The 13,142-nt window shown below is 45.5% G+C and overlaps 1 protein-coding gene across 1 annotated transcript in view; it reads left to right on the forward strand.

Moving 5' to 3' along the window:
* The first annotated feature begins 4,663 nt into the window (after nt 1-4,663).
* The window catches only part of SACM1L (SAC1 like phosphatidylinositide phosphatase), a 49,799-nt gene continuing 41,320 nt past the window's right edge, over nt 4,664-13,142 (forward strand). Inside the window, exon 1 of the mRNA XM_081073122.1 lies at nt 4,664-4,835. Within this exon, the coding sequence (XP_080929248.1) occupies nt 4,804-4,835 (32 nt within the window). The 5' untranslated portion in view covers nt 4,664-4,803. The remainder of the gene's footprint in view (nt 4,836-13,142) is intronic.

Raw genomic sequence — 13,142 nt, forward strand, 5'->3', positions numbered from 1 at the left:
TGTGTATGAAGGTGAGAGGTCCTTGGAGAATCATCTAAGAATCGGTCCTTTCTTCAACTGGATCCTTAATATTGAGAGTTAAGGTCATGCTGCAATGGTGGTCATTATATCTCCTTCCCTTTTGTGTATGTTGTTTTCTAATGAGTTAATGACCAAAATGGTGAGTGGTCCTCTAGATCTGAGGCAAGCATGCACAGGAAGGCAGGACTGGCAGAGTGAAGGGGCTGAGTGTGTGGTTAGAATCCTTGGCGAGGGGGAGACGGCCAAGGTGCTTGTCTTTAACAGCCCTATGGGCTTGTTGGAGGCTTCAGTTTAGTTCTTGTGGCTGCCAGGTCTGCTGTGCCACGGACACGGAAAAGCTGAGTGCTAATTGTGGTACCGTCTTACTTGAAAATAAAACATCTTAAGTGACGAGAGAGCAGTTACTTTGATTTTACAGACAGAGGCTGCTGTTTCCCTATTACCCTGATGCCACAAAGGATGACAGTTGGAAAAAGATGGTCTGGGCCAAGGTGTGCTGGTAAACCAGCTCTGATTTGGGGTGTTTGCTGGCTTCTATGATGTAAATACTCCCAATGGGTGGTTTGTTTTGTCTTTCTAAACATATACACACACCAGCAGGTCATGAGGACCATATTCTTTATAATCCCTCATTTTATGGATAAGACAACTGAGATACAGAAGGGTGAATTTACTCTCCAGACAGTAAGTGCCCAGTGAACCAGGATTTCATCTCAGGCAGTCTCACCCCAAGGGAGCTGTTGGACCACTCTGGCTGTTGACCTTCAGTGTATTTGTTCATTAAGGCTATGTGGCCTAAACTCATTGTGAGTGTGAGGGTGGCTTATCACTATCTCTGTTGGTTCTGTATTGGTTTCCTATTGCTTCTGTAACAACCAAATTTAGTGGCTTAAAACAACACAAATTTACCATCCTAGAGTTCTAGCAAATGGGTCTTAGGAGGCTAAAATCAAGTGTCAGCAGAGACTCTAGAATTTAGAGAATCCATTGTTTCCCCTTTTCAGCTTCTAGAGGCTGCCCACATTCCTTGGCTTGTGGTTCCAACACTGACTTCTTCTGTTGTCACACCTCCTCTCTCCAACCCTCCTTCTTTTATATAAGAACCCATGTGATTACATTGAGCGCTTCCATGAACTATCGGATAATGCCCTCATCTCATGGCCTAATCACACCCACAAAGTCTCTTTTACCTTGTGGGATAAGGTATTCACAAGTTCTGGGGATTAGGACATGGACATTTTGGGGAGAGGGGACACTATTCAGCATACTAAAGTGTCCAACAAACTTTTTGGGTGAAAATGAAAGAATATCCTGGGGCTATTAGGTGCATTTTATTCAAGCATTGCTAAAGCTGGGGTTTGCATTTCCCCTGGATTGAAAACAGAAGTGCTTCATACACAAAAATGATTTGGACCTTGGACTCGGTGTAAAAAAAGAATCAGAGTAGGTCAGACTGGGAGAAAACGAAGCCAAAGGTCTGAACCAGGACAAGGTCCAGGCATGTGACAGCTCCAGGTGTACAGCACTTTCAGGAGAAGCCCAGGTTATGTGGATGCCCCCAGGTGTGTAAGGCAGCCTAAGGCACTCCCACCACATGGGCACACACACGTCCCTCCACTGATCTAAGTTCTAAAGGAGCGGTGGGCCCTGCATTGCCCGTGGGACCTGCCCAAAGCAGGCCTGTGATGGGGGGGAAGTGAGGAAATGCATCCGATTTGGAGACTTGGCAGGAAGGTAGACCCTACAATAAACAGAATGGACCAAAAGTTGCTATGTGGGAGCTGCGTTTGGAAGCCACTCTCCTATAGAGCAGATGTCAAAATGGGCTGCAGAGATCATTGTGATGGTGAAGGGTGCCAATGAGCTTCATCTGCAGCCTGGATTGTTTTCATGGAAAGCCCCTTGGCAGATTTCGTTAAAAAAAAAAAAAAGTATTTACATAGGTAATGTAATTTCACTGTAGCAGAAACTTGGCTAAACGTGTCAATTTCTTACCCATCCTTGGCTGATTTCTTTTCCTGAACATTGCTTTCCTAAGAATCGGGTTTGGGCTTCTTTGGCTTTTAAAAATGCCCAAGATGAATGCCTGTTTCTCTCTGGATTAGTTTCCGTCTTTCTGTCTCCCTGAATGTTCACAGAGGCATTGGTTTGCATTACCCAACTGGCAAAGAAAGATCAACCTTTGTGTCTCTTAGTTTTGTGGTGATAGAACTTCTACATGGTGACATGTTCAGAGAGCCCAGGTGGGAGCTCTCTGCCCCAGCAGTGGCTGTTCAGCTGGAAGCATTCTTTTCTTAAAGCCTTACGAGATATTCAGCAACTTAAACCCCCATTTTATTGAAGCAGAGGAAATGCCCAAGAACCCAGAGCTGATGAGTAAGAGCATGTTCAGGACTAGAGATGGGTCTTCTGATTGCTAACTAGCAGAGAAAAGGGGTGGGGTGTATATGTGATCACCATTGATGCCCAGACAGGGAAACAGCCCTGAGTCCTTCACCTAATTAATCAACTCAAAGACTTTAGGCAAATTTTGTTCCCTCATATTTAAAAATGGGGATAACAAGGCAACTTACCTTAGGGGATTGTGGTAGGATTGACTGAATTAATCCAAGTAAAGAGCTTAAAGTTTGTAACTGCTCAGCAAGTGATCATGTAGGCTTTAAGACTTAATTGATTTTTCCATTGGAATGACCAACACAATAAATTACAAGTGGACTAAAAGTAAATGGAAAACAACAACACAAAACAATTTAAAAAGAGCACAAATGTGATAGAAGAAACCATAAAGTAAAATATTGGTAGGTTGGAACATATGAGTGAAAATTACTGTAGGTGCAAAAATATTAAAATGAAAAGAAACAATAAACTGGAAAAAGACGGCAATGTATTTGATAGCCAAAGCATTCACATCCTTTATATATTAAAAAGTCTAACAAACCTATAAGAAAACACTGAATACATACATCAAGAGAAAATATGTACATCCAGTAATAAATGTAAGTAAAAGGAAGTTCTGTTTTTCAATGATGAAAATTGCAAAAACATCATAACGAAATTTGTAATACTCAGTGTTGGTTAGCATGCAGGTAACAGATACTGATGGAAGTATGTATTTAATTTTTTTGGAAGGCAATTTGAAAACATGTACCAAGTCTTTAAAATGTCCATGAAATGGATCTTTAATATTGTCCACCCGATCGTTCCACATCTAGAAATTTTAAGACATATCCGAAATAACTCAACACAGCATTATTTTTTAAGTGTGCAACTGACAACCACCCAAATGCCCAACAAAAGAGAAATGCTTGAAATATCTAGTTCTCTAATGAGATACCTTCAAAGAATATTTAATGACCTTAACTCTCAGGCAGAAAGCTACGGGGCAAGATGAGAACACAAACACATTTCTGGCACAACTCCCGATTGGGAAAAATACACGTGCTGGTAGATCCCTATTAAAAAGTGGAAGGGAGAAAAAAAAAAAGTCTGTAAGGAAAAAAAAAAATTGTATTCGTGATGATCTCGGAATGCGTATTCGCATTATTTTTAGTCCCCATAATTTTCTATATGATTCTTTTACAAATCTTCCTATAATTTTCTTAGGAGGACAACACAGTGCAGAGAGTAATCGACCCGCTGAGTAACGGGAATGGACGGTGTTCGCTGTCTCCGCCCCCCCCCCGCCGCCCCCCCCGGATTGGAGTCCACCCCCCGCCGCGGACGTTTCGGGCCTTCTCAGGTCTAAGAGACGGGCTCCGATAGAACGGGGGGCAATACACTCCAGTCCCCGGTCCTCTTGCTGCAAAAACACCCATAGCGAAGGGCGTCTCGGTGGCCGCGGGGACTGGCGCTCTCCAAGGCCAGGGCTGCAGGCCCGGGGCCCTCGGCCGCGCGCAGCGCTTCCCGCTCCAGTGCGGCTCAGAGCGGAGCCCCCGACCCGGGGAAACGGACGGCGCCGCTCCCCGCGTCCCCGCGGGGCTGCTGATCCCCCGGGGGCACGGCCGGGACTGCTGCCTGCAATGCGCTTAGCTGGCCCCAACCTCCGGCCCCTGCACGCCCACCCACCCAAACCGCCACCGCGGCAGGGGGTTCCCTGCATGGTCCCCGCACGGAGACTCCTCACGTGCGTCGTGCACGGGGCGCTTTGCAGTCTACGAACCGCGGCACACAACGCCGGACGCCAAATCCGGCTTAAAAGATGACATTTCGGGTGCAGTCGCGTTACAATGCAGGACGTTTAACCTTTACAAACAATGAACCGTCTTTTCCAAGCGGGGCCTGGAACATCAAACCCGGCCCTGGCAAAAGAGTACGTCTCGAGCCAGCCAGGAGTCGAACCTAGAATCTTCTGATCCGTAGTCAGACGCGTTATCCATTGCGCCACTGGCCCCGTACGGCCGAAGCCCTCCCTGTAACGTGCATTATACTTGACGCGCCTTCCACAGGCTCCCCAGCGAAACCGCCGCCTCTGTGCCGCGGCCGCGTCTCAGCGCCCCGGCGCCTCCGCCTCTCCCCTGCGGCCGCGCTCCGCCAATCCGCAGCGGCCACGTCACGGCGCTCGCCCCCCCACGTCGGCTTGCGCGTCCTTGCGTGCGCTGGCTCGCGCACTAAGTTTGTCCGCCGCCGCGTCCCGTTCGCTCGCAGGGCTGGCGGGGCGTGGAGCGGGGTGGGAGCGGGCTGGGCGCTGCGGCCGCCGCGCCAGGGTGACCGGTAGAGCCGCGGCCGAGGTGGCGGCGCGGGGCGGGGCCGGCGGAACGAGGAGGAAGGCGGTGGTGGTGCAGGATGGCGGCGACGACCTACGAGCGGCTGAAGCTGTGAGTCCCGCGGGGCGGAGGCCTTTGGCCCCCAGGGCCCAAGGGGTGGCGGGCGGGGCGGCGGGCGCCGGCCACTGGCCCCCGGGTGGGTGGCTTCCCGAGTCCCTGCGCCGCGCGGGCCGAGTGTAGGAGCCTCTCACCCCCCGCCGTCCTCGCCCGGCGTGGCCGCCCCAAGGCCCCGCGTGGGTCACCACAGGCCCGGGCGCGACAGTGTCGCCGGCCGGGATCCGTCCCACTCGGCGTCGGCGCCCGCGGCCCAGAGCGACGCTGCCGCCGGGCCTGCAGCGAGCCGGGCGTTGGCATGCAGCCCCTCGCGGGGTCGTAGAGGGGTGGCGTCCGCACGTGTCCTGGTGGCGCGGGGAGCGTTTCCTCACTTGGCCGCTCGCGGCGTCCGCACGGGAACCCGCGGAGCTGCGTCCGGGCTCCGCGCGCGCCCCACCGGCCTGTGCGATGCGGGACAGGTGGAAAAGGACGGCCCGTACTGGGCAGGGGCTGGAAGGCCTGCGTGACTGTGACTAGTCTGGAGCTCGAGCAGGAGGCAGGCTCTCCCCAACCCAGGCTGTCGGCCAGCGGCCCGGCTGCAGACTCTGGGCACCGCGGGGCGGCGTCTGGGGAAGCCACGCTCCGGGGGCTGCGAGGAACCGGCCCCGGTCTGTTGGACCGAGTGCTCGGCCAGGGTCTCGGCTTCTCCGGGGCGGACAGAAACGCGGACCTCCCTGGCGGTCCCCACCGGGCTCCCACGTCTTGTCGGGGCTCAACTTGGTTCCGTTCGCTTCGTGTTTCGCGCCTCCCCTCCGGCCGGAGAAGCCGGCGGCGGCAGCCTGAGCACGGCAGCAGGAGCAGGAGTCAGCTGGGAGGCGCTTGTCCGTCCTGGGATGCGTTAAGATACCCTGGCCCTGCGGCCTGTCCTCTGCAGGGGTGCGAGGACCCCAGACTGTGCTTTGCACACTTGCAGGGGTGCGAGGACCCCAGACTGTGCTTTGCACACTTGCAGGGGTGTGAGGACCCCAGACTGTGCTTTGCACACTTGCAGGGGTGTGAGGACCCCAGACTGTGCTTTGCACACTTGCAGGGGTGCGAGGACCCCAGACTGTGCTTTGCACACTTGCAGGGGTGCGAGGACCCCAGACTGTGCTTTGCACACTTGCAGGGGTGCGAGGACCCCAGACTGTGCTTTGCACACTTGCAGGGGTGTGAGGACCCCAGACTGTGCTTTGCACACTTCCGGTGCCCCCCGCCAGAACGGCGCGTAACTTGCGGGAAGTGTGGATTTAGAAGTAGGGGTGCAACACTGAGAGTGAGGTCATCTACCCAACCTCGGGTATTTTGCAGAAAAGATGAAGATGGCCTTCTCCGAGACCCACGCCCTCTGCGGAAAACCCCAGCTGCACACTGCCCTCGGGTTTTCCGGCCAAGTCGCCTCGCGCTCTCTCTCCCGGTTCCCCTTGGCAAGGTGATCGCCTATAGGTGACTGAGTCCCGCGGAGTGTCTGGGACCAGGGTGCCGGCTGGGCCAGTGTCACGGGTACTTTGCTGGCTAATTAGGTTATTGCTGTTCATCTGATAGCTGCTAAAGGTTGTAATACGATCCTCCACCACGTCTCGAATGTGCCTAAGCAATACGGAGCCTTGGCTGGGTGCAGCTCGGTGTTGGGTTACAGAACGCACCTGGATTTTCCTGTAGTAAAGACGGAATGGGTTGGAGAACTTGAGAATTATGCCGCGCTGCCAAAGAGGCACTGAATTCAGCAGTCCAGAGCTAAAGAAACAAAAGCTCTGCATCCTTCAGAGAAAGGAAATTTGGCCTTTTAAGTGGTGAGGCTGATGCTTTTGTATTGATTTGTGTGAGGAGTGGAAACTATACATTTGGGCGAAGACTAAATCTGAGGTTATATGAAAGTCATTCTCTAATTTGTCAGTCTTTAACTTTTTTCCCTGAAAAAAAAAGTTCTGAGTGCTTCTGGAAATGTGAAGATACCACTTGTGTGCAACTTTGTTTTCTTTACCAAGGAATTTGTGAGTTGGAGTCTGCTTTTATTCCTTCTTTTTGACCCTGTCTGCTGCGAGGCCTGCTGTTCAAGGTTTTTAAATATGGCCTCTGATCTAAGGAATATTCTTTTTTAGATGCATTTGGAGGTGGAAGTGGTTTCTGACCCACATAAAAATTAGTAGGACATAATAGCCATTTTTTAAAACATGCCTCAGATATGTTTTAATTAAGAGCCATATAAGATACAGTTTGATAGTATTTTATTACAAAACTGTTACTACTGGATTTATTTAAATATTGAAGTGCTTGGGATTTTAAATAATAGTTTGTTCTAAAATTATGCCCTACATTTGCTCCAGTCCATCTCTTTCCTGCCATGAAGCTGATCTTCCTAATTGCCCTGGTTTTATCCTCTGCTCCCCTGCTTACAATCTCCAATTGCATTTTATAGATCTGTAGGATTAAGTCCCCATTTCTTAGCCATCTGTATTTTAGCCTCTTCACAGCCTGTCCCCTGACTTTATTTCCCATAACTGCCCAATGCTTTCTTTTCCCCCCCTTTCTACCAGACTTGGCAACTCTCTCAACTTCAAGCTTGGGCTTATTTTGATCCTTCTACTTAAAATGCCTTCTTCCTCTCTCCCCTCTTTACCCGCTGATCACATCCATGGTAAGGCTGAGAGGTCTCAGGCTTTTTTTAGTCAGAACACACTTAGATTCAAATCCTGACCTCACTACTTGCTTTGTGTCCTGGCCATGTTACTTAATCTCTCTGAATGGGACTTTTATCTGTAAAATGAGAGCATTACTATTTCACTATTATAAGGATTGAAAGAGAGTGGAGATGAAATACCTGGCATACTTAACAGAGATTCACCTTCTCTAAGAAGCCTTTCCCCCCACACCTTTCCCTTTACTGAGCTGCCATTCCAGTCTACTGTCATGGAGACTACACACCGAACATCCACGTGGTTTGCACATTCTGTCTCTTAGGGTCGATTAACAGTGTATTTACTGTCTCAGGGACAAGAGGACTGAGAGAATGAGCCATAACACTGTTTGAACCACTCACTTTGCCACCTATAATTGATAAAATCATTATAAATACTTTGTTTCTCTGACTACCATGTTTCCGCAAAAATAAGACCTAGACGGACCATCAGCTCTAATGCGTGTTTTGGAGCAAAAATTAAAATTTATATTAAAATTATATTAAAATAAGAACGGGTATTATGTTACATTATATTATGTTATATTATATTATAATTATATTTATTATATTATACCAGGTCTTGTACTAAACTAAGACCGGGTCTTATATTAATTTTTGCTCCAAAAGACACATTAGAGCTGATGGTCCAGCTAGGTCTTACTTTCGGGGAAACACAGTAGGTTGCAAATATGTGGAACATGTTAGAAACACCTTAATATTGATTTCTTCTCCAGGCCTCCTGAGTACCCAGCATAAAACCTTGTGCAGAGCAGATCCTCAGTGAATCACTTGAGTAAAACGAAAGGAACTTTCCAGTGTAGAACCTACCAGCACTTCAAAAATTGAACATAGTCTGGAGTACTTTGGAATGTATTCTTTTGAAGTAGCAGCAGCTTAAGTCACGTATATTAATGTATTTCCAGTGCCTCTGCGTGGTCATTGGTTGAAATAAATCCTCCGTCATTGCTGACGGCCGGGAACTAATTGCTCTTGGCCCCACGGTCAGGTCACACCGCCCGCCACGGCAGGACTGGCCGTGGAACACAGCAGGCCCAGCGTTCAGTGATCTTTCCATTACACTGCATTATTCAAATTACCTTTTTTTTTTTTTTGCTCTTATCAGATTGCTCTCAACTTAGTCCTCAGATATGTCTGGTGTAGAATGAGTCACTTATAATTAAGAATAGTAGACATGACAGTACAGACTTTCAATATAGAAAACAGTATTGATTTGTTCAGAATTAAAAATTCATACTTTTAAAACGTCCAGGCAGTTCTACCCTATTTTGCACCTCCTTTTTTCTTTTTAAATCATTTGTGTAAGCAGGGAAAATATTAGACAATGATACATTTGAAATCACAAAATAATTACACTAGGAATCCATTATTGGTAACATGTAAAGCATGTTTTTGTCAGTCCGGGCAAATGTGATGCAACCCTGAGAACAGACGTAAACTAAACTGTTCTGTGATGCAGGCGTGTGGTCTGTCCAGCACATGAACCTGTAGGTTCTTCATCTGTCTCTGCAAAGAAGGATGGAGGGAAGCTCCGATTATCCTCGTAAACGAGGTGCCTCAGGACTCACTAAGTGAGGGGGAGACCGCCGGGACCCGAAAGGAGGATACGAGGGGTGTGGGACACCTTCTGGGTTTGGGTGTAGCAGGCCCAGGGGACCCTTCTTTACGCTCTCAGTGTTTACTCTTTGCTAGCCAATTAGTGAAAGGTTATGCGCGTGTGTTTTCAACCAGAGACGTGATAAATTGGACCATTAAGACTTTGATTTAATTCTTATGTAAGACTTTTGAGGAAATATGTTCTTGCTATAGTTTTGTGACATGACAATCACCATGCTTCTGTGTAAGTAGTAATTTTATTATTGTCATTTCAAATTGCGGTAAAATACACAAAACGAAATTGACCATCTTAATCTTTTTTAAATATACACTTCACGGGTGTATGTGAAGCACATTCACGCTGTTGTACCATCATCTGTCTGCAGAACTCCTTTCATCTTGCAAAATGAAATCTGTCCCCATTAACCAACTCCCCATTACCCTTCCCCCACACTGAGGCAACCACCATTCTACTTTCTATCTATGAATTTGACTACTGCGAGTATATCATGTACGTGCAGTCATCCAGTATCTGTCCTTTGGTGACTGTCTTATTTCACGTAGCATAATGTACTCCAAGTTCATCCATGTTTTAGCATGTGTCAGAATTTCCTTTTTAAGGCTGAATAATATTACACACACACACACTCACACACACTACATTTCGTTTATCCATTCATCTGTCAGTGGATACTTAGGTTGCTTCCATCTTCCTGGCTGTCGTGAATAATACTGCCATGAACATGCGTGTATAAATGTCTCTTTGAGACCTTGCTTGCAATGATTTTGAGTATACACCCAGAAGTGGAATTGCTGGATTAGATGGTAATTCTTTGAGGAACCTCCGTACTGTTTTCCCACAGTGGCTGCATCATTTTATAGTCCCACCAACAGTGCAGAAGTGTTCCAATAGCTCCACATCCTCACCAACTTTTGTTATTTTCTGTTTTGTTTTTTTATAAGAGCCGTTCTAATTGGTGTGAGATCAGCAAAGAGTAATATTTTTGAAGTAGATCAGTTTTAGTCATTGTGATTTGACAAGGTTTTAAAGGGGTTAGTTGTTTCCTGAAATATATAAATGTTACATGGGGGAAAAGTATGTTTTCAGATACTAGAAAATCATACTGCCAACACTGAAAGAAAATAAAAATATCTGATATTCATATTATAATTGAATATATTGCCTTTCATAAACTTTAACAAAGGTAATTTTTTAAAAGCACTCTTTAAACCTGTTGACTCCCAGGTGGTTATAAGATTAAATATGTTTACATTAAATATAATAATGAGAATTGCCTTTGCTGAATTTAACTTTTAGTTCCCTGTAATTTCTTTTTCTTTTTTGGCCTATGCTTGGGCAGTAATACATAAAAGCAAAATAGTCAACCAAACAAAAGTTGTCAATAGGAAGTAATTGTTAAATTTGAGTATTACGTTATTTTGAAATACCTCCCCAAATACATGTCATCTTAACAGAAACTAGAACTCTGGGTTGATGTTAAATCCCCCGTCTTGAAGGGAGCCAGGGCGTATTCTTGTTCAGTTAGAAGTAATAATAGTTAATACCGATAGGATTCTGATAACCTCCCCGACAGTTTAGATACCGTAGGACAGAGTTCTTTTCAATATGCAGTATTGCTTTGAACTTTAGAGATTTGATAGCAACAGCTTAGTTAATGACCAAATCATCCTGGAGGGGCTCTCCTTCTCTTCTAAAATCTGTTTGATAAAATAAGTAATATGAGGGTTTTATGGAAATGTGAGACATCACAGCAACTGAAGGCCATTCTTTTTGCAGTAGGAAGAGGATTTTCTCCTACTAGGTTTTTGATTATCATTAAGTCTTTTGTCTTGGTTTCCATGTATTTATTACATTGAGATCTCAGTATAGCCTGCTGACTGGTTAATTTTGAAAAACTCCAGGCAGAACTTGGCTTCTCAGTGATGGTGAATAGACTTTAATCAGAGGATACACTACTCCCTCTTTCCCCTCTTATTAGTTACATTGTAACATCAAATCCAGTTAAAATTTGACCCCTCAAGATCTTTACTTAGGAGAAAGGAAAACAATGTTTTAAATTCTATTTACTCTGTCACTGAGCCAAAGAAAACATTAGTTAAGGGCCATCTATAAAAACCAACTTAATACTGGTGTTTGCTGACTAATTGTGTTATATTCTCTAAGAAAATTGATTGGGCTTCAACTATCTTTTTGTGTGAGAAATACCAAGAGGAATGGATAAGCCCAGAGTCCTTGTCTGCAGAGACTTGGTGGCTTATTTGGTGAAAAGTAAAACCAAAAATAACAATGAAACCATACACACCAGCAAAAATTATACCACTGGTTATTGTTTCTGAGGGTAAGTGCTGAAGAGTTAAAGTTAATTTCACTAGCTTTTGAAATAAAATCTGGGGAGCATAAAATTTAACAGAATAAAGTTTACCTCATAAAATAAATATACTTCAGATTAATGTTATGGCCAATTAAAGAGTGGTGGGAAATGGAAGGAGAGAAAGGAGAAGGTAGCAAAGGGATGTGTAGGTGAGTGAGCTGGGATGACACCTACTATTAGGATTAGTGGGATTCTGAACCGTTCCGTACCGTTACTCTTAGAAATGTGGATTAGCTGGCAGTTACTCCTCGTATCTTTATCGCTCCAGTTCTTAGGCCATTTTCAGTAACGCCATGAGAATAGCCTGCTGGCAGCAGCAGCGATTTAGCGGCTTCTCTCTGCGAGGTAAGGAACATCCAGCAAAAGTCCCAGGGCCCTTGTACCGGAACTCTCTGCGTTGATCCACAGTTACTTTTATTTTTTCTTATTTTAACACAGGTTTTAAACTTAATTTTTATTTTAACCTAATGCGTGTATGTGGTTTAAAAGTAAACCATACACAAAATTTACGGTAAGAGAGGACACCAGCACCCCTCTGCCCTCCAAATCCCACTGCCCCAGGGTCGTTGCCTTCTGCTTTTTAAGTGATTTCTTCTAGTATCTCACGCCACACTTCGAAACAACATGCTTACATTCCTGTTTCCTGGTTTTTTTCAGTTTTAGTCTTCTAATAACTTCCTACTTCAGAAGACGAAAAATGAGCTTTTGTACCTTTCTGTTCTCTCCTCTCACTATAGTTATGGTAAGATATTCAGTGTTCATATTGTTACGGTTATGGAGATATGGTTCAAATGAAGTCAATAGTGTATTTATATTTCCTTATAAAAACGTTCTGTTTTTCCTGGAATTCAAAAGTGCCTGTTTCCTTTTTATTTGCTGGATTTTTTTTCAACGTACCTATCACTGATTAATCTTAAGTATCCGAAGCAGCAATAAAACTCCTTTTAAACATGTCAGGTATCTGTCAATTTATTCCTTCTCTGACTTACCTCCACCCCCTCTTTAACCCGCACTGGCCGTCCTTCGTCCTTCGTGCCTGTTGCATAGCTGTTGTCCTGGGACCTCCCTTCCCCGGCAGCGTGAGGATTCCCTTCACTTTTCTCCTGTTTTGAATTCCACCTGTAACGCTCGATTTACTCCATTTTTGTGAAACAAACTTTTCCTTCTTTCTAAGAAAGAGTGAAAGAGAGGTATCTTTTGAGACATGGCGCATCTGGCAATGTTTTTATTCCATCCTTGCACTTGTTTGATAGTTTGGTTACATACAGAATTCTCACTTAGAAATTATTATCCTACAGAATTTTAAAGACCTTGCTGTTGAACAGCCCAGTAGTGTAGTTGTTGAATATTTCAGTGCTTTGTTCTCTTGATTTTTTTCTTTTTGGAAATATTAGGATTGATTGTCTCCGTATGATGTTTTGAGGTTTTATGCTGTGTGTGTGTGTGTGTGTGTGTGTGTGTTTTCCATTTATTTGGTGGGCCTTTTCTGTCTGGAAGCTTGTCTTTTGTTTGAGGGATTTTTTGTTTTGTTTTGCTTTGCACTATTTGATAATTTCTTTCCTTTTTCTCGCGTGCTTTTCTGGAATTCCTGCTAAATGG

The sequence above is a fragment of the Rhinolophus hipposideros genome, assembly GCF_964194185.1.
Source record: "Rhinolophus hipposideros genome assembly, chromosome: 14".
Lineage (NCBI taxonomy): Eukaryota > Metazoa > Chordata > Mammalia > Chiroptera > Rhinolophidae > Rhinolophus > Rhinolophus hipposideros.